The 22,070-nt window shown below is 37.8% G+C and overlaps 1 protein-coding gene across 1 annotated transcript in view; it reads right to left on the bottom strand.

Moving 5' to 3' along the window:
• ATP13A5 (ATPase 13A5) overlaps positions 1 to 22,070 on the bottom strand; it is a 109,531-nt gene that overhangs the window by 53,890 nt on the left and 33,571 nt on the right. The window contains exons 6-9 of the mRNA XM_011383325.1: positions 14,133 to 14,202; positions 11,232 to 11,366; positions 6,306 to 6,378; positions 5,255 to 5,383 (exon numbers count right to left, since the gene is read on the bottom strand). Of these exons, the coding sequence (XP_011381627.1) occupies positions 5,255 to 5,383; positions 6,306 to 6,378; positions 11,232 to 11,366; positions 14,133 to 14,202 (407 nt within the window). The remainder of the gene's footprint in view (positions 1 to 5,254; positions 5,384 to 6,305; positions 6,379 to 11,231; positions 11,367 to 14,132; positions 14,203 to 22,070) is intronic.

The following is a 22,070-nucleotide window of genomic DNA, read 5'->3' as shown; positions in this document are numbered from 1 at the left end:
TCCATTCATTCAATAAATATTTTTTAAGTGCTTATTCTGTTCCAGACACTGCCCTAGGTGCTGGGAATATAACAATGAACCAGACAGACAGAAATCTCGCCCTCATAAAGCCTAGGGAGCCAGGTTAGTAATTAATTAATTGATAATTAAAGCAGTAAATATTTAAAGTATAATAGATTGAGTATGTTGATAGTACCGGATAATCCGAAAATCTAACCCAAACTGAGGATCAGGGGAGATTTTCCGGACAATTAATAAATGACATTTTGAAGGGAGAGTAAGTCCAACCAAAACAAGGAGGAGAGGAAAGTGTTCTTGGACAAAGTGAGAGAAAAAGCATGATGTGCTCTGGTCACTAGATAAGTTGAGGATATTTGGGATGCTGAGTGTGAGGGTAGAGGTAAGCAGTTCTGGAAGAATAAAGGTGAATGAGAAATGATGCCGTTATAAAATCTACAAAATATTCTTCATGATCTTTTTAGAGCTGGCAGTGAAAGATAGAAATCAGTATAACAAGATGGGACCTCTCGTTTCTCTTTATGGATGATCTCAGCTCCACTCTTATTAACTAACACCTCTAAAGTGATATATAAGTAATGTCTGCCTTCATCTTCCCTCTGTCCTGGGCTCTTGTTCTGTATTTCCCAAGTGCGAGCTGTTCAGTCCAACCTGGACATCCCACTAGCTCCTCCAATGTAACATCTAAAATCCATGTCAATATTTTTATCTCTAAACTTCTTCCTGACTTTCCTATTTCTTTATGGTACCACTCTTTTGCTAAGTCATAGTTTTACAATCTCACAAACATCTTTGATTCTTCCTCTTTCCATACTCTGCTCTCACATGGAATGATTCTCCAAGTCCTGCTGCTTGTTCCTCGTTAGTGTGCTTCACCGAATCATTCTTGAACTCTTGCATCTGGGTCTCAATGACTTCAATGGCAAATTTAGATTCTATCCCTCTTTCTAGATAATAACTTTGGAGGCAAGGATTTTGACGTGTACAACTTTTTATATTATTTGTTTTCCCTACTGGTATGTAATAGGTTCAAATTACATATTTTTGCTGAATACCTGGATTAAAGAAAAACAATTATCCAGGTTTTTCTATGATTGTTTTTTTCAAAATTAGTTTTCTACCATGGTACATTTTTTTATTTCCAAGGTACAAGAAGGTATAAAATTTTTATTAGTGGTCTTGAATATTCTTCAGGAAATTCATTTAACCAAACACTATCCTTGAGTCATTTTCCTTAAAACAATGATGATAGCAACTCATTGTGTGGATTTATCAGTTGCATTCTAAATGTCCTTATAAAAAAGGATAGAATCTTTTGACAAATCTCCAAATTATTGTACCACATTGTTTTGAAATCAGCCTTTGTAAAAGCAGATACTTACATTTTTAAATGTTTTTCTGACTTTTGATCACAGCATATTAATCCACAACCTATGATTAGACTAATATTAGTGAACAGTTTCTGCACACACAACCAACAGCATCTGGAAGAGGAAGCTATTCAATCAGTAGAGATGGAAGTCATTGGAATTGGGGCTCTAGACATAAAGTTCAAATCAGGTGATTTTTTCAGAGATGATTTTCAAGTCTTTTTTTCCCTATTCACATATTAATAAGGAGTCTCATGCTTGGCCTCTCTTGGAATCCCGCGAAAGAAGGGATTCATTTCCGAAAGTCTGAAGGTCTAAGTAGTATGGAGAGGGTTTCAGAAGGAAGTACACTTATCATCAACTGCTCAGTTGGCTTCCAGGAACTGGAGATCCTGGCTGATGTGAAAGGGAGATTGTCTTCTCCTTTGTCCCCAGTAGCCAGATGCCTCCCCATAGTGACACTGTTTGAGATGTCATGTCCTTGTTTGTTTACATTTCTAGGACCATTAGACTATAAACTGTTTGAGGGTAGGGACTATTCCTCATTTGTCTTGGTGACTCCAGCACACGATACAGTGCCTGACACATAGTGGACATTTCTGAACCTTTACTGAATAAATGAATGAATGAACGAATAAATAAATGAAAGAAAGGGAGAAGGGGATAAGTGAGAGAAGGAAAACAGGAAGAGAAGAAAAGATCTGACCTATCAATTGATTATAAACTTATATGCCAAGATATAAATGTGAAATAAGCACTTAAGAAAATTCCTGGGTGTCCAACTCAGATCACTGCATTTCAAATAAATCAGTAATTTTAATGAATAGAGGCAGAGAGAAGGGGACTGTGTCATAGTGAATACTACCTCCTCCCCCCACAATTATTCCTAAGAGAATGAGAAGGCAATAGCTACAAGCATAGGCTCCGAGGTCGAAATGCCTGGGTTTAAGTGTTTTATTCTCTTCATAAAACTTACAATTATTGGACATTGACATCTTTTCACCTATTTTCCTGTTTTCTGTCTCTCCACTAAAATGTTGGCCCCATGAGGTCAGAGATTTTATTTGCCTTTTTCACTGCTTTATCCTCAGCATCTAGTAGAGTGTCTACTCTGTAGTAAGGGCTAAAAAACATTTATGGAATAAATGAATGAATGGATAAACAAATGAATCCATATCTCAGCTCCACTACTTTGAAGCTGTATAAACTTAGGCAAGTTACTTACCCTTTCTGAGCCTTACATTCTCTCACCATATAAAGCTGTAGATCGAACGAACTAACACATGTAAAATGTCAGCACAGTGCCCAAGACATATAAGAACTAAGAAAAATTAGCTGTGCCAAGGGAAATTTTCAAAATATTCTTAGAATTTCCCCCATAGTATTCCTTTGGTCTCTTGGCTGATTTGTGAGGAGCTAGACCTTGAAGAGGATCATTGCCTCAGGAGACAGAAACAAAGAAAGACAGAAGAGTTGATAACTGGCTTTTGTGGTTCAAAAATCATTCATAAGTTAGATCATAAATTTTAGAGACTACTTGAGAGTAAGAACAAAACTTTCTATTCACCGTGCTTTGCCTCTACAACTTTTCTAACTAAACAAAATTCCCTGGATTGAGAAGTGGAAGAAAATCCAAAGGAAACTTAGATATTGTGTGTCCCTATGAGAAGAGGCCTGTGCCAAAGGAGGTATAGAAGCATCCTGGAAATTTGTGAAAATGAGTACTGAAGGCACCTGGGTCAGCCTCCTTTTCCAGGTAGATAGGCCTGGGACATTTCTCATGCCCAGAGTGAAGTGGAGGCACCAGAAAGAAGAGCTGCCCTGGACTAGATTTCCCTCCTCTAATCCTTATACAATGTCAGGCAGCCAGATTAGGATCTGGAGGACCTGCTAACTTATGGATATAACCGTCTGACTTACACCAGATACTTCACACTGCAGACTTCCAACGATGGCAAAATGTGGAGCCAAAATAAAAGTTAAGCGTAGTTATAAAACAGAGTGAAGCTTCTTGCATAGCTGAGCTTTTGGCAATAAGATGAGGCTAAAGAGATGAGAAAAAGGAAGATCTCACAATAGGCATGTGCTACAATGAGACAGAAATACCCAAGAGAGGCAAAAAGGGATGAGGCACAAAAGATGAAGACAGTAGTTTTACCTACCATAGAATCATCCCCCTCACTCTTACAGTTCCTCAGGTCTGGGAAAAAAAATGCCACCTCCAATTTTGATTCTTCCACTTGCTAGCTGAGCAGCTCTGGTCTCTTTTCATCTCAGTTTCCTCATTTGTCAGTTGAGTATTATAATAGCTCCTAGTCTAATTTGTTTTATGCCATGATGAAATGAAATATAAAAGTTATGTATAAAACGTAAATTACTATAGCGATGCTAGGACTATTTGCTGTCTTTCTTCTGACATAAATAAAGACTTGTATATATGTAAATGTCTATTTTGCACATGAGGAAAAATATCTAAATGATATTTGTGGACAAATGCTCTAGGAATACATTTGCAGTTTCAGAAATCTAACCTTAATCAGATTGTTCCACCAGGATGATTTCCGTAAATATCTCCTGGGTGGGAGGATCTATGTAAACTGTGTAATAAAGTAGGGAATGGTGGTAGTTAGGTCTTTTTGAAGAAATTAATGAGAAAAAAATATATGTATTTCTGTTTTATGCATCTGTCCTTAAAATTGACTTTTATCAGTACTTGGGTTATACAGATATTAATGCTGATGACTGTATTTTTTCAAAAACAGACCCTAAGAAAAATCATTTACCATTTAAGGTTATTTTAGTTCAGTTTTGCACACTTGTTTGAAGGCAGCATTAAGGTTATTTTAGTTCAGTTTTGCACACTTGTTTGAAGGCAGAGTACTTCTCTGGTACTCTCTGAGATTTCCTTGGAATCAAGGCAAGCACTGTGCAGCCGAGTCAGTAGACCCAGGGAAGTCAGTACCACTGTTTGTCCTCCCTTGTCTTCTCACGGCCATGCTCTCTGTCACCAATGAGAGAAGCCATTCTTCATTGGCAGGCTGCTGGGAAACGTGAGACAGTCATTGCCTTTGAGTGAGAAGGACAGTTCTTGAGCTTGAGGTTTGTACACTGGGTACTATGGCAACATTCAGCATGAAAAATATGATCAGGACACAAATCCTCATCGCTACCATTATAAGGAAGCAAGATTTTTGCACATTAAAAGGGTATTTTGAAATTATACTGGACATATTTATGTTTACCACATTTTCTTACCTCAGTTTGAAATTAAGAAGACCCATTTTTAACATGAAATCTGCTTGTGTTGAACGATTTAGGAATAGATAATGACTCTCTTTACATTTAGATGATGTTAAGAAGATCGCGTGTATATGTGTGAGAGTGTGTGTGTATGTGTGTGTATGTTTTCCTGTCTTTACCAATTTGGAAACAGAAAAATGCAACAATTCGTAAGCATAAAAGACAGTTTCTATTTTGGTGTTGCTGTATAGTCTCTTCTTCTCTCATCATGTCCTGTGTATTTTTTTTTTTTTTTTTTACCTAAGGAATATTTTGCAAATAGTGCCTTATTAATTACACAAATTCAAGTGAACTTTACAAAACACAAGTGAGAACAAGAACAGTTTAAACCATAACTAGAAAACTGGCTTTCTGCTCAGTGAGATTATCTATGTGATTCTAAAGAACAGAACTGTAATACTGCCTTTCCCAAAAGTTCAACTCAGTCTCTTTCCCAATGAAACCTGGGGCTCTCAATACCTTAGCATAGGCCTGGTATAGGGCAGGTAAGTATATGTTGATCTGCTTTGCTAACAATTGTCCTAGATGTTGGACAGGAAAGAAGAAGCTCTATGACAGCTGCATACCTGTGAGCATGCCTTCATTCACCACACAGCTTCCATCAATCAGAACAGCATCACATGGCAATGACAGTTTTCCTGGAAGAATGAGGATATCTCCAGGAACCAAGAGATAGGACTCCAGTTCCTGCAAACCTACACAACAACAAAATTTCCATGACTGGCTGAACTTTTCCTGTTTTTATTTAAAAATGAAAGAGACTGAAAGCTCATGTCAACCAGTTGGCAAGAATTACCCTGCGTACTCACCCGCTCCAGCCCCTTTCCAGTGAATCACAAATTCCTAGGAACCAGGATTAGATCATTGATTCCTGGGTCATAGCAAAGGATTAGCTGAGCCCACAGAAGATACTCAAGGGCATTGGTCCACAGAGGATTTCCCCTTTGCCGCTGCTTTCTGTCTTTGGCTGGGTTCTCGACCCCTTGTAGCATACTCTGTCCTTGGATTGGGGCCTGCTGTAAATCCTCCAGACACTTGGGGTGCAGCCCCTCACCCCTCGCAGAGAGCCGTGGCCGCCTCCCACCTCCCAGGCTAAGTCAGAACAAATATCGAGTGTCCAGTCGGCCATTTACAAGCCTCATTCAGGCCTAGGTTCTGGATAACAGATCAAAATGTATGATGCAGGGTCTGATGGTTAGTTAGGGAAATCAAAAAGCCTTAAGAGGGCTTACCCAGTAACATTCACATGAGTAAAACGTGGAGGGCAGTGGAAATGTGAAGTAACCCAGACATCAGATAGAAATGATTTAATCAGGGCTGGAAAGAGGGTAGGGCATGTGTGGTACCCAGGGTACAAAATTCAACAGGGCACTCTCTCTGAGGGTCCTACAGGTGTGGGTCAGCATTTGCATGACCTTGCCTTCTTAAATTCTTCATCTCAGATGCCTTGTTTGCCTCACGTTAGCCCCAGTCCTGGGTTCAATCAGAGACATTTTCCTCCTTGACTAGTAATTAATAACAATTAATTACTAGTTAATTAATTGTTATTAATTACTAGAGACCAATTCCACCCTGAAATATCAGGATGTCGAAGACAGCAGAACACATATCACTTACCTTTGCCTTTTACGATGATTGCAACCTGGACTTTGTTGTGATCCTCCACAAGGTTGTGCAGCTTAACTGATTGCTACCAATTGAAAGTCAATGTTTAAATATTAGATAGTTTATAACCCGAAAACCACATGATCTCAATACAATAAATGCCGAGTCTGCTGTCATAGCCAAACTGATCCTAGGCAAAGACCCAAGTTCAGCTTTTGATGTTTCTTCTTCCCTGCGCAACCCCTACTCCATTCAACCCCCTATTTACAGCAGCAAATATGTTCTTTAGTTTAACAGTATTTCAGTCCCAGGGAAAATAATACACAGCCACTTTCCCCAAGGACCTAAACTAAAGCATGGAAACTTCACTTCTGGAGGATGTATAGTTAGATTGGAGAAGAATGAGATCACCAACTGGTTACTTCCCCTTCTGTGCCTCTGTTTCCCTGCCTGTAAAACAACAAAGCTGAATGTGATTTGTAAGTGGCTTTTTGCTGTAAGAACCTGTGAATATTTGGGTTGTGTTTTGATTACATGTAGAACAACCATCCCCTCCTTTATGAACTGGTGGATTTTCATATTGGGTGAGACCGTAGAGTTGAGTCACCCTGCTCTGTTGGAATCCTGATGCTGCTACTTATGAGATATTTAGTCTGTTTAACTCCATTTTCCTCATCTTAAAGTGGAGATAATAACCCTATCTGCTTTATAAGGTTGTTTTAGTTAATTCTAACCTTAGTTATTCCTTTAGATAGTACTCATTACTATGGTAAGAGCTCAAAGAGTGTTAATGATTAATAAGAAAGCTGTGGTTAGGATAACAATTGTCTGAGTAAATAAGCTGGAAAGATTTGCTCGAGGAAAAATTCACTGAGATATCATCCTGTGTAAAGCAGAGGAAATGGAAACAGCCTGGCGAAGGGAAGGCAGCATTTCCTAGGATAACTCAGGAGACAGAAAGGCAGAAGTGAAAGGGGATGTTGTCCACACAGTTCTCCATACCAACCGTAGGGGGCACCATAAGCTGGAGAGAGTGGGATGTTGGAAGGCATCCTGGAAAGCACTATCCATCTTTATACCATGTCAGTTACTTAGATACGTCTAAGTAGAAGAGGTCTGAATGCTGTCAACAGTATTTAAACAGAGCTTAACCTAATTCAAATGTAAAACGTTTCCTTTTAGATGTTAGAGTAGATTATTTTTATCTATTCTGTGAATGATTTTTAACGGTACAAATGTCACCAGGCTAAGACAAGCACTACACACAATTATGCAACTTTCCTCTTGAGAGAACATGATGAATTCTGTGTTAATATTTATACAGAAGAATTTATTGTTTACTTCAGTTTTGCACGAAAAGCTAATTTTCAATCATTTGGACCAATTGAGTGGAAGAAGTGATATTACTGTTAGGCGTATATTCGTTGCCCTAACTTGACTTCCTGAGGCTTGCCTGTTGGGGGATCCATTTTAATGATGGATAACAGTGAGAAAGTCAGCAGTATTCGATGGCCAGTACACTAGATGCCATCAGGATTCCCGAGGTGTGAGTCAGGTTTATCCACTAGCCAGCTATGTACCCTTACATAAGAAATTTCACCTTATAAGTTGTTTCCTCTGTAAAAAGATGACATTGAATTGGATCACTTTCAAGTTCTCTTCAAACTCTAAAATGGCATTACACTGATTTATTTTGCATATCAGAGATTTATTCAAAACCCCCAAGGCTTCATAGAAGAAATACTCAGGGTATATAAATGACTCAAATTATTATTCTTTTTTTCAAACAGTTTAGAATATTAAGCAACTACTATGTGTCAAGCACTATTGTAGGCACTTAGAATATACTGCTTAATTTTTTTAATCCTTAAAGTGATCCTATAATGAAATGTTATTATCTCCAATGTATATATAACATAACAAACAAACAACCAGAGCTTGAAAATGTTAAAGCAACTTGCCCACAATCATTTAGTTACTAAGTATTAAGATCGACAATCAAACCTAGGTTTATTTGACTCTAAAGCCTTTTCTGTTGATGAACATGATCTCCCGAAGTGCTTGAAAACAGTTTTTTCTTTAAGAAGGCAAACATCTTTCCTTACAAATGTCTTTATTTTCTTGCTTAGCAAACTCTTTTAGTCAATGCCACGATAACTTCAACCTGGCTGAAGAGGACGATAATCAACACATTTGGAAGTGGTGAAGTATGAGTTAATAATGCTTGACTGTAATTCTTAAAACTCATTATGGATTTGATTATCAGACTTAGAATTCTGGTAACCTGCCATGCTTCCATGCCTTTGCTCTCGCTATTCCTTAGAATGTTCACTGTAGTTTTTTTACTAGCAAATTCTTTCTAATCCTTCACATAAAGCTCTGCTCAAATGTCACTTCCACTGCATAAGTCTCTAACATCCCCAAAAGGAATGAATTGTTCTGCTCTCTGTGTTCCCACTTGTATTAGTGCACTGATCACATTCCATTATAGCTATCTGTTTTCTTGTCAGATCTCCCTTGCAAGTCAAGTGGTTCAAAGAAAGGACCACGGATCTATCCATGTATCCTCTGAAGTCTACCACATAGTAGGCCCTCAGCAAATATTTATTTAATAGAACTGAATTATTCTACTTCTCCCCACAACACTGGAATAGGATAATTTAAGCATCCTTTCTGAGCTAATGTACTCAGAAACTCTACAAACACAGGTTTCTATGACAACCAACTAGCGAGGAGAAAGCAAGTGCTGTGTTGTTTGCCATGATTTCGAAGCTCGCAGCCTGATTTTCATTAGGCACCCTCTGGTTCTCCAGTCCCTGTTTAGTGAGACCAGAATCAGTTTCCAAGACTAATTTGCATAGTGTTATTATTCTGCATCTGTTGCTGTGAATTCTTATGTTTGCTGTGGCTGGATTTTCTCCAGAGATGAGTAATGAGGGCATTAACTCAGGTGTCTCTTGAGCCTGGTTCAGTCATGAATGAAGCACTGTGAGCCAGATACTCTCAGTGCTATTTCTAGCAGCCACCGGTGGAGCCAGCAATGGAGTGTGCAATACAGTTCAATGGAAATATAGTTGAGTGTCAAGGTTTGCACTCGAACCTGCGTCAAACTTACTAGGAAGGGACTGCACAGGGTGTTTCTTGGCTTAGGCAAGGTTAGTTGTCTCTGTGCAGCATGACTCTGACGACAGCTAGAACTTATCTTATGTTTGACTTCATCCCTACCTATGGTGCTACTTTGGAAAGGGCTTCTGCTAAGGAAATATTGTACATGCAGTAGAATTTCTTTTTATGAGGAGCCAGAAGCCCTGACTCTGTCACAAATCCACTTTATAATCTGGAACAAGCTCCCTCTATCTTAGTTTCCTTTTCTCTAGATGAAGACTGAAGTTTCAGACTAGGTGGTTTCAATAGTTCAACAGAGATGACAGATTGACACAAGTACCATCATTTACCACATCTAAAAAGCTAATTCTACAGTCAAGTTTTCAAAAACATACAACAAATACAGTTAGATGTTCTTTTTCAGGTTGCCTCATGATTCAATGATTCAGTCAGATGAATCTTAAGTGAAGTAGTAGAACATTTTCTAGAAAGATGCTATAGGAATCTAAGACTTAGCAGGGCTATGAAGTTATAAGTAATATTCAGCTAAATACTCTTTCGGAATTATTGTTATGCCATTTATAAGACAATTTTTTTAATCAAGGAAGATTTTAAATGGCTATAAGATGAACGATGATGGTAAGAGAGAAGGAAAGGTTATAAACAATGAACTTTCTATCACCAATGAGAAGGGTTTGCATCACACAGGAGTCTAGGAATTAGTAGGACAGCCTAAGAGAGGCCTCAGAAATAAAGGGAGATGTGACACTCTTAAAAACCATTTCTGATTGTGCAATATGAAAGAACATAGGTTGAAATACTGAATTTGAAGAGCTCAAAGAAAGAGGGTTTGGAGGCAGATGAAAGCATGTGGGCACTGCCACCTTCTCCTTCCAGTTGGCCCAACCAGGGTTTTTTTTTTTTTTTTTTGAGATATCGATATAGACATTAGTAAAGGGAAATTCTCTCTCTTCACCTGAGATCATAGGCCCTGAAAGGAATATATACCGGAGACTGCTGTGACCATCTTTGCCTCTATATGGAATACTTCTATCTGTGTGTACAGAACACATATAGTAAAACATTATTTCTCAAACTATAATTTCTAGAAAAATGAACACATGCTTGAACGTTAGGGCAATATTAAATTATTAAATTATTAAAATTATTAAATTATTTAAAAAATATTAAAATATTAAATTATTTTAAAAAATTTTAAATGTCTACTTCTAAGTTCAGTCATAATTATTGAATCAGACAGATAATGAATAGTTTGAAGACTAGCACAAGTCCACAGACCATACTTTGAGTAGCACTCTGGTAAAGCAGGGTTAAGAGAAAAAGAGAAATAAATTCCTAATCATTGTTTGAGTTCTGTACCTAGATCTATCTATACCTATAGTAAAAATGGCCCTGAAATGGCTTATCTGAGTGGCTTGATTATGCTCAGGTTGAATTTCTGTCACTGCAGTCTTGACTAATAAAACACATGGTTAAGATGCTGCCACTCATTCTCCTAAAATCTATGTCTGGCATCATTAATCCATCACAACATTCTTGCCCATTATGTTCAGACACAGCCTCAAAAAGCTTCTAAATATAGTATTCAACATAGCCTTCAGTTGATAATCAGAGTTTGCAAAGACATTGAAATCTACCTAGTATTCCTGAAGGCCTCCTCCTGAGATCCCACATTTAGTAAGCCCTAGCTTTTTTCTTTGTTATGACATATGCCTAATAAAGCAACTCCTTGTTGTCAATGAAAATTCCATAGATTTTGCTTCTTATGCAGTCAGGAACTAAACAGAATTCAACTGTGACTTTAGCTCTTACCTGTCTCAAATCATACACACTTAAGATAATGGAGATAACAGACAAAACGATGATGGCCACAGAGTAGTCTATGTAACCTTGAGACAGCCACAATGTTAAGGTAAAGGCTTGGAACACGTAGAATGGATTTAAAACCTGCAAGTACAAAAGAGCATCTAGGTCACTTGCATGGACCTTAGTAGCTGTCAAGAAGATGTCATTTCTTTATAGAATGGCATTTTCCATTTTTTACAACATGCAACAACCTTTAATATTTAAGAATGCACTTAGAACTCCATTAATCTTGGTGGAGACAATGTCAAGCACATAAAATGTCATATTGTGGAAGCAAAATTATTTTAAGCACTCAGAGCCATGGCCATAAATTGACTAATTTTATTTATTATGAATTTTCAAAAATTTGTTACCAATAACAAAATCCAACAATTTATCCTTTCAAATAGATTTATTCATGGAAAAGAAATATGATTCAGTCTCTTTTCAAAAAAAACTTCAATCAAAACAACTTTGAACATTTTTATTGCAGGTTTTTTTTTTTTTCATGTAATCACGTGCTATAGAATTAGTCAAGTTGTACAATGGAAATTAAAGATTCTTTAATCCAGGTTATTTAAAAATAACATACTCTTATGTCACAGGTCTTAGCAAGATCCTCTGAGAGCCAGTCAAGTCAGCATAGGCCTTCCCTTGAGTAAGGAGAAATAGTGAAGAGAAAGGTCTTACCCAAGTCTTCAGTGAAAATCACAGTAGAATGTATCACCAGCCCCAAAGCTGGTCATCCATACAGATATACACTTGGTAATATCTTCAACTGTTTTTATTCCCTCATTTCCCCCATGATGGCCCTGCTGACTTCACTATTAACAATGATAGCACAGAGGGCAACTTGAGGGAGTGGAGCTAGAGAAGGTCATGTGGTGTATGTACATGATAGCAAGAATTAAAGAGCCCGTCTGAAAAAAGCAAGGATTTTTTTTCTTGGTGAAATACTCTTTATGATGATGATAAATTAGATAAACTGTTACCTAAAACCAGTGCCATTCTTTCTTACTTCTACTTTCTATAATTCTCTAATATATTAAATAAACTTCTACTTTGGTCCTAAAAATAAACTAACATTTGGTTAATAAGCTAATAGGCTATATCCTAAGAGTTTTTTAAACCCTTAGATATATGCTGTACATTAAAAAGGTTTTGTTCCTTAACACACATTTCTTATTATTTCCATTGAACCATGCTTTTCTTAAAAATTATAGCTCTTCTGTTGGCTTGGTATAAAATACTTTAATTGTATATTAAGTGCTAATGATAATATGATTTTCAATTTCTACAATCTCGGTAGAAAATTGGTTAAATACTTTTTGTAGAAGAAACAACACTATTATAATTAATAAGGTTGCCTTATTCAATAATTTTTGAAACCAAATGTGAAAAAATAGTTTTACTTGCTTTTTTCCTGCTAAAAGCCTAGTATATAGGTGCCAGAAAATATTAGCACTTCTTTCAGAATAGACCAATGACACCTGGGAGAGGTGGCAATTTGAAAATGTACTTGAATAAGAGGTTTAAAAAGCATCCTACTTTTCCATAGTGGCAGATACTGTGCATATGTGGAAACATGGGGTATATGGGAAATCTCTGTACCTTTCAATTTTCCTGTGAATCTAAGAAAAAAATTCTAATAAAAATTTTATTTTATAAAGATATGATTATGTTCAAAAAAATGAAATTAACATCTTTGCAGATTACAAATAGACTAGAAACATGCAGCATTGAGTGGAGACTAACACGATCAGCCTGCTGGGTCCCAGATGAGGACTGAAGAGAGACAGTTAGAAGTTCATTTCTAGGGGGAGTAAGACACAAGTGCCCCATAAATGGCAGAGAACAAAACTTAAGCTTGCAAAGGAAGATAGGGGTAGCAGTGAGGTTTCCCTACCCAAGAACAGAGGCTAAGAAAAGTCACAACAATCAGTGTGAGGGTGGAAGGCTCTGTAAGAGAGAACAATCAGTGTGAGGGCGGAGGGTGGAGTAAGAGAGAACAGAGCCCATAGTACACCTGTAAACTTGGCCAAGCCCGAAGCTGACTCAGGACCTGCATCTGACAGATCCCCAAGGGAGAGAGCTCAAACTTCCAGTATAGTTCTTAGTTCTTAATTCTGAACTGGGGACCCAAGGGGACCAGTAAGAGGCAAATGCAGAGCCCAAACTTCCAGTATAGTTCTTAGTTCTTAGTTCTGAACTGGGGACCCAAGGGGACCAGTAAGAGGCAAATGCAGAGCCATCAAAGAGAAAAAAGTGAGCACAGAAGGACAGAGAAAAATGGCGGGGGTGGGGGAGGATTCCACTGTAGGCAAGTTTACCAAAATAAACTTCAAAGCACATAAGCAAAATATTCTAAAAAAAACAAAAAACTCTGCTAACAAAGAAATCACTTTCAAGGAAATGGCAATAGTAGAGAAGTATAAAAAAACTCAAAATAATATATCTAAATTCCTCAAAGAAATCATAGAAATCATAACATTGACCTCCCACCACAACCGCCATCAAAAATTTAGAAACAAACAAGAGATTAGGAAAGAGGACTCTTCCTTCACACTGAGAAGATATCTTTAAAGTGGATTTGAATTAAAACAAGTGGTTATTGAAAAAGAGCAGTTAGAAATCCTGAAACAAATATATATATATTTATTAAAATATTTTTAAAAAGAAAACCTCAATAGATAGGAAAAGCATAAACTAAAGGCAGCAGGGAAAAAACAAAAAGAAGCTGCATGAAACACAGATTTTGTTCACATCAAGTGTCCATGTGGTGTTTAAGATTCCCCTGACTGGTAGAAAGTAAAAGATGGGAGTTATTATTATTTTTTTTTCCAAAAAGAAAAGCAAACAATTAGTTACCTGTTTAACAAGCAGCTTCCATATGGGCTGGATTTCAACCTCAATGGCATTGGGCCCGCACACTAATCTTCTGTAGGAGATTGATCATCTATTAGTGTCATACCTCCAAACTCATTAACAAGTGAATATAGGCCAAACTAAGCAGAAGTCAATTCTCTACCCTTTAGGGATTTTGTGCTTTTGATTAAAAATTAATGTGCAAATCCTAAAATACTAATACATTTTTTAAATGAAAGTCAGTGCATGATACACAAAGCTGTTATTCTGGTTAAAAAAGATTCTAAGTATAGTATAACTCAAGAGCCAAAATAAAGTTAGGCATTCTGAGTTATTTGAAAAATAATTTAGCTAAGAATAGCTAAAAAGGCACAGATATGAAGATATTCCTAGATTGCTCACACATTCTACTTCGATCTTAATGTTAGAGGTCATTTCTATCTTACCTTAGTATCTCCAGCACCAAGAATAGGCCCTTAGTGTATGAACTCAATGAACACAAGAATGAATGAGCCAACAAACTAAAGGATCACATATGGTCTTTGTGGCTAACACCCTGTAAATCCACACACATGGCCATTACAAAAAAGAAGCTCTCATGTTTGTATAGCATTTTACAATCTATCAAATTCTTACAAAAGATTCTCTCATTTGATCCTCAAAATAATCCAAAGAGAAAGGCTAATATGCCTATTTTGCCAAAGGGAAAAAACATTCAGTATGCATGTTTTGCCAAAGGTGCTTGAATCTAATATTAATCATGACAACATAACTTTTAAGCAGAGATAACAATGTCGGAAACTGGTTAGCCTTTTTATACACATTATCTCCTTTAATCATTAAATTATTCCTTTGAGATTTCATATTATCATCTTTATTGTAAAGATGATTGAAGTTCAGAAAAACTAAGTAATTTTTCAGTCTCAGCTAGAAAGAGCAGAGCCAGGCTCCATACCAATGTCTCTGTGGCTCCACTTCTTATTCTGCTCCAGTTAGCACCAGTGGTGAAAATCTGATCTAAGGTAAAAGAAGGAGTGAGCCAAAGTTTATCTGATTTCTAAGCCATGCTTTTCCTTTCCAAGTACAATATTACTTGCAATGGTCAGAGAGAACTCCAACCAAGGTTTTCTGACTCCATGCCACGAAAACACTGAAATTCAGGGATATTTGGAAGCAGAGATGTCAAACAGCATGTCCCTAAACCTCATACTGAGAAGGGACTATAACTCAAGTCATTTTGGTTGCTCAAGACTCTTTTCCAAGATCCACAGAAATAACCTGTTATTAGCCAAGGATCAGAACTTGGTCACATCTCTCTCCCCTTTCTCTCTCTGCTTAGAATGCCCTTCCCATATTCCTCACTTTGTAAATACCTTCTCATCCTTTGAGAGCCAATTTGACGATAGAGATGATGGTTTGAAAAATCTGAGATCTAACAGACCTGAGTTTGAATCCAGCTAAGCCCCACATCTTTGTGTGGCTCATTCCATTTCATTCAGGTCTCTGTTCAAATATCACCTTATTGGAGCCTTCACTAATAATTCTGTTTAAAATAGCTATCTCAGCTCCCAACTCAGATTCTCTTTATCTCCTTAACTATTTTGTTTTTCTTTAAAGTGTGTTTGATAATCTAAAAATTACATCTTGTTACCGGCTAATAAGCATGCAAACGATAGACTGTATCCTCTACTATAACATAAGCTTCTAGAGGACACCAACAGGTCCTGCATGCGTAAAACAGGGCCCAATACATGTAATACATTCAAGAATTACTTGTTGAATGAATAAATAGGTGAATGAGGAGTAAAGCTTGGTTCCTTATCTATGAAATGGGTTTGATAATACATGCCTAATAAAAATGCTATCAGTAACATTCAAGATAAATATGTAAAGCATTTAGCACAAGTGCCTAAGACATGACAAGTTCTCAATAAGTAGCAACTATCTTTGAAGTCTTTCCTACTCCCGTAGGCACAATTAACTATATTTTTCTCTCCTCTAAACAACGTTTTTTTTTTCTTAGTAATAGCATGTACATCCTTGAATTGTTGCATATAGACACATCTTTCTCCTCAAATTTCCTAGCCCCTCTTTAATGGTCAGAGATGGAGCGAGCTTTTCAACTCTGTTTTTCTAGCATCTAGAGTCACAGTGTCAGATACGGTGAATGTTTCCTAAATATTGGACTTAATCAGTGAAGCCTTTTGTGACCCATGTCTAGAATACTCCTTCCCCTAACAATTGGACTTAATCAGTGAAGCCTTTTGTGACCCATGTCAAGAATACTACTTCCCCTGTAGTTCAGTTTACAGAACTACAACACCACGCAGGCCATAGAAAATCAGTTGAGACAGGAGCAAGCCAAGTGTCTGATGTTCTTCCACTTTCCCTGTGTAGTGAGATGGTTTCTGATACTTGGCAAGGGGGAGGAGCTCAGCGCCCCTGAGGACTGAGACCCAGCTAATTAATACTTGCCCAGTGATGATCCTCTTTAGGGCTCATCTGGGCCATGTTTGACTCACAGCCGAGTATGCCCCTTGCTGCCTCATCTTTTTCACTATCTCCTGCCAAAAATATTGTGTGTTTAGGGATTGTGTACTCATCTCAATCTCAGCACAAGCCACGCAGAACTTTCAGGGACTTTGATAAATGGCTAAGCAACCAGAAGGAATATGAGACTTGAAGCTGGGTCCCCTGAGGAAAGTTTCAAGGAACAAAGGAGATTACATGTCCTGACTTTAAACATCTGATGAGCTGGTAGGAGAAGATGGCCATAGAATTATTTCAGGTGGCCTCGTAGAACTAAATAGACTGAATAAAACTAAGTAGACTTGTTTAATATTTAGAATTATTATTTACGGGAATAGTTGCTTTGGAGGTAGAAAGTCCCACTTCAATACAGACTGAAGAATTTTTAACAGGGAAGTTGTGGAGAGAATTTTTGTACTGACTGTGAGCTAGACTTGAAAGATAACTGAAGTTGCCTGTAACTAGTAAATCTACTGGAATGTATTTATTTCTGAAAAATTAAATATAAATGACTAGTAATACTTTCTTTTGGAGATGTTCTATGTTTTTTTCAATTTGATCATTCATTCATTCATTCATTCATTTATCAATTTATTCACCAAGTAATTGTTGAGAATATGTTGTGTGCACTTTAGGCTCCAGATGATGAAGACTAGAATGATGCTCAAGGAGCCGGGAAGACCATGTCAGAACTACCGGTGAGCTATTTCAAACTATACATGACCATTCTGCTTCTATTCTGATAAGCCACCAATAGAGTGGGAGGGAGACTTCTAGTTTTCCAAACAGCTAATGCTAAGCCAAGGAATCTGGCAGGACCCGCTTCTGTGAACTTTGGATATTTTAGGGAGCAGACTTACAGAGTTTTAAAAAGTTCCCAGGCATTTCCACTAGCTAGTCCTCACTCTCATGACTCTCCTGCTTTATAAAGGAAAGAAGACCCAAGAAATCATAGATGTACAGCATATAGCATCCAATTGTTTTGATTGGGTATGGTTGTATAGTATAACAATTATGTCGGTCTTAGAGTCCTCCCATTAGAAAAATAATAATAATAAGATAACATGTTTTGGGAAATTGCTTTCTGGGAGCAGGAGGAACCTCTATTTGAGTAGTGCTTAAACCTGCTTATATATTTTAATAAAACATTTACACAGAAAAGCCCCATTTTACAAATGACATAAAGGTCATTTTAGTTTTTTACATTAGTCCTTATCTGTGACCTATACATTTCTTTTACTTTCTAAAGCTTGTTTCCAGATGCCTCAGAGAAAGTCAGGCTCAAGTGAGGAGCTTCTGGTCAGCATTTTTGAGCAAGCGCCTGGAGCGTTCTCAGGAATGCAGCTCTGGAAAGCAGAGAACCAGGAGGGCATAGGGTAAAGGTAGGGGTGGAGAAATCCCTGCCAGGATTTCACCAGGAAGACCAGGACTTAGGTTAACTGGTGTCACCATAGGGCTTCGTTCTAAAACAAGGTATTGAAGTTAAGAGACCTTATAATTAAAATGGACCCAGACCTATAAACCATTGGGTCTGAGAAATCCAATTTATTAAAAAGAGAATGTTGAACATTTTCTCAGTGGTTTGTTCAATTTTTATTAAGTTCTCTTTGCAAACTGTCAAATTTTTAAGTGACATTAACTTGAAACTAAATAGTAACAATCGAGACAATCTTACTGGCCTCCAAAAAAATGAGGAAGCCTCTCCCCTGTACTTCAACCAATACTTCCTTGCTACTTCCCAAAGAACTGACCTGATGGGCAAGTGTCTATATTTGGGCTATATTTTGGGGATGGGGCTTTCAAAACGGATAAAGGTCAAGGTATATAAGCTTGCTTTCTTTTCTGACTTTAGCTCCCAAGACCTAGGAGTAAGAGAATAGAGTCTCTTAGCAGCCCTAATCTCTCTTTCTCTCCTGCCTCTTTCTTGCTTCTTCTTCCTCTCTCTTTAAATAGTCTCTCTTCTCCTGGAACAGCATCTACCAGCTTGGAGATGAGCAATGATGGAATTTCTTTCCTCTGGTACTAACAGGCATGCCTTTTTGCTCAACAGTATGAAAATTGTTTAGACGTAAGACTGGACCTGCAGAATCACTGAGCCGATTGTGAACATCTTTTCTCAGCTCCATGTTCAGCGATTTCACATCAGTGGCTTGAAACCAGCCATGGTTGAAGTAGTCTCATTATAGACATTGGCAAATTCTCCCCATCAAAGTTTTTTTTTTTCTTCCAGAGAGCTGGATTATCAACAAAGTAATTGGTCTGGAGCTAACTCTGTTTTGAGGTGACTGTTATGGCTGCTGCCAGAAAGTTACCCTTCTGTTTTCAGGAGGCTAAACCAAGGAGGCAAGAAGAAGATGGGCTGAGTAAAAACAAGATGAAGAGATGCTCAATTTAAAAGCTGTCGTAATAAGAAGACTATTGGATGGGTAGGGTTAAGGTAGGTTTGCTTTTTCCATATGGTCCTGTTTCCATCAGATAAGATAATTACCTCAAGTGTCCACAGACCTGTTTTAGACAAGTTCTAAGAGAGAAAATTGCATTGAGTTCATGAATGAGTGAAGCTAGAAGCAGAGAACCTCCTGGAATAATTTTCTTCCTTTCTTCTTGATGCCCCCTGACACTTCTGTCCAGGGCAAAGTTTTCTCTCCTGATGTCCTAATTTGCTTTTTGCTGTGGAAAAGTGAAAACTATATAAACCTGAGTATTTTCCCTCTTTGGCTGCTGCTAGGAAGCCTAAAGAGAAGGTCGTATTTAAACTCTGTGACTTTTCATCATCAGTGACTTTTGTGTATCTCCTTTCTTTACTTCTCATATTGTGCTCTTGCTTTTCATGCAAGCAAGCTCAACAAAGTTAATATCACTCAACCAGTCAATCAATCACATTTTTATAAAAGTCTTAGTCTTTCACTAAAAAAAAAAAAAAAAAAAAATGAGGGAAAAAATTAAGGGAGAAAATGTTCCACATTCTATTTCCTGTCTTTACCCTCCAAATAGATAAGCTCATATAATAAAATATGTCTACATGTTTATAAGTAGATTATCTCCTCTATTCTTCATATTTAGGAAACTATACTCTGTCTTGCTTATTAGATTGTCAAGTTCTTTATTGTGTGGACTATATTTAAATTCAATTATGTATGATGCTTATTAAAGTCTGGCACTTGATAAATAAGGACAAACGTGAGGTGGCTACACTGATGGGAAATCTTTCCTAGACAGAGTTTATCTCCATTTATCAACTAGATTTCCTAAATGCCCTAGATCTTTTAAAGTCTTTTATTTGATGTTATTAAACCAATATGTTTTTAATGACTTTGAAAACTTTTTGTATTTCAATATATTAAGTCATTGCATCTGAAATCTTATATAATACCATTTCTAAGGCATTTTGCAATATTATAGTCTAGATGCCTGCTTTATTTTTCATAGTGTTCAGGCAGAGAGAAAATTTAAAAATAACAACAGATCAGTAATTTTCAGACAGCGTGCATAAGAATTGTAAGAGTGCTTGCAAAAATGCAATTTCTTCTTTCACCGTCATCACTATCTTCTACTTACTAAATCAGAATTGTGGGAGTGAAGCCCAAGAATCTGTATTTTAGGTATCAGTTTGTTTCTTAGCTTGAGAATTAGTGTTTTCTGCCTGATCATGAGGAAGATCAAGCAGATAGTGTCCCTAAAATTGGGTGATAAATGAGGCTTCTTATTAAGACTAGGAACAGTTTGCAGTGGTTTTCTTTAAGATTCACCAGAATTCACCACTTCAAATTATGGATGAGGAAAGCAGGGACTCTTGATCACTGTGATTTCATGAGCAGCATAAGCATTTCCTATGGTTCTAGTATTATACTATTATTTTCTAACCTATGTGCCTCTAAAGACATCATTCTCATAATTGTGTCTTTTTCCCACTAGTCAGAATGTCTTATTTATGGATAATGAATAAGTTATTTATCCTGAGATCCCTAGTGTCTTGCAAAGTGCCCGGCATATTAAAAGCATTTAGTTAATAAATCCATAAATGCATTTATTTATTTATGCATTCCACAAATAGCTGTTGAGCTTCTACCATGAATCATTCACTGTCCTAGGTGCTGGAAATACAGTGGTGAATAACATATCTAACTGAACAAACAAAGCCCTCATCTCAGTGACATCAGAAGCATGGCAGCATGAGGGGTCCCCTTGATCTCTACTCTTGAAAGGACAACAAGTTGAACAGCCATAATCCAACGAAGGATTCTCAGCCTAACACATAAAGACTTCTGAAAGACTTGTGCATTGAAATATCTGAAAGAGGGCAAATTGGGGCAAACAAGAGGGGAGAAAGGGCGAAGAGCAGAGACGGGTGCCAGGAATGCTGCCTGGAGCTCACAGGACTAGGAGATTGGGGAAGTATGAGGTTACTGCATGCATTCTCTGTGTGCAGGATATTCCTGCCTTAGTGATCAGCATATAACACTACTGAATCCAGCAATCTATCAGGGCAGAGACTAGAATACAGAAATACGACAGCTGTGTTCTAGCAGCCATCACTGCCAGGCAAAAAAAGAAGCTTGTCCATCTCCACCTACCCTCCCAAAGCTCTCTTCCCCATACCCTTCTAGAGCTAGCAGTGGTCCCCAGAAGAAACTGTAGCAACAATTGTAGAGGCAGAATATCTACAGCCCCTAGAACTGAAGAGACAGCTCCTTAGAGGAAGGAACACACTGTGGCTAATCCCAGTGACAGGGGTAGAGGTACAGAGGTGAGGCAGTAGAGGTCTGGCAGTTGCTATTACTGAGAGGGGAGCAAGCCGCAAACACACCTGCAGCCTCTCCCAGTCGACCCTGCCCCCATCATCCATGGAGGCTGATCCCAGCACAGGTACCTGGGACACCTCAGGCAGCACAGTACTGCATCTGGCCTCTGGAGAAGCACGAGGACTTCAGGTGCTCAGAACTCCATTGCCCACCACATTTTCTCACGATGGTGGAGTCCCGGCACCGAGGCGACCTGGTCACAAAGGATACCTCCCCTCACTCCCCGCCCCCGTCAGGGGACTAACGGGATTTTTTTTTTTTTTGCCCAGCAGAGGTCCGGGAGGCTCGGATAGTGCAAGAGGCTTGTGCTCTCTTCAACTTTTTATCCAAAGAGGCATCACTCGTTAATAAAAAGTTTTAAAAAGCAGAGTTAATTCCCATAAATGCCTAGGAGGAGAAATAATCCATCAAATGCTATGAACAACGAAGGTAAGAAAGCGGCTCAGAAAGAAAATGAAATATCTCCAGAAACTAAACTTAAAGTCATGGGAATATGTGATTTAAATGACAGAGAAGTCAAGATTGCAGTTCTGAAAAAACTCAACACGATTTAAGAAAACTCAGGCAGTTTAATGAACTCAGAAGTAAAAATCGATGAACAAAAGGAATG

This window comes from Pteropus vampyrus, unplaced genomic scaffold (genome assembly GCF_000151845.1).
Source record: "Pteropus vampyrus isolate Shadow unplaced genomic scaffold, Pvam_2.0 Scaffold14, whole genome shotgun sequence".
Classification (NCBI taxonomy): Eukaryota; Metazoa; Chordata; class Mammalia; order Chiroptera; family Pteropodidae; genus Pteropus; species Pteropus vampyrus.
This window is presented reverse-complemented; position numbering and strand designations above follow the sequence as displayed.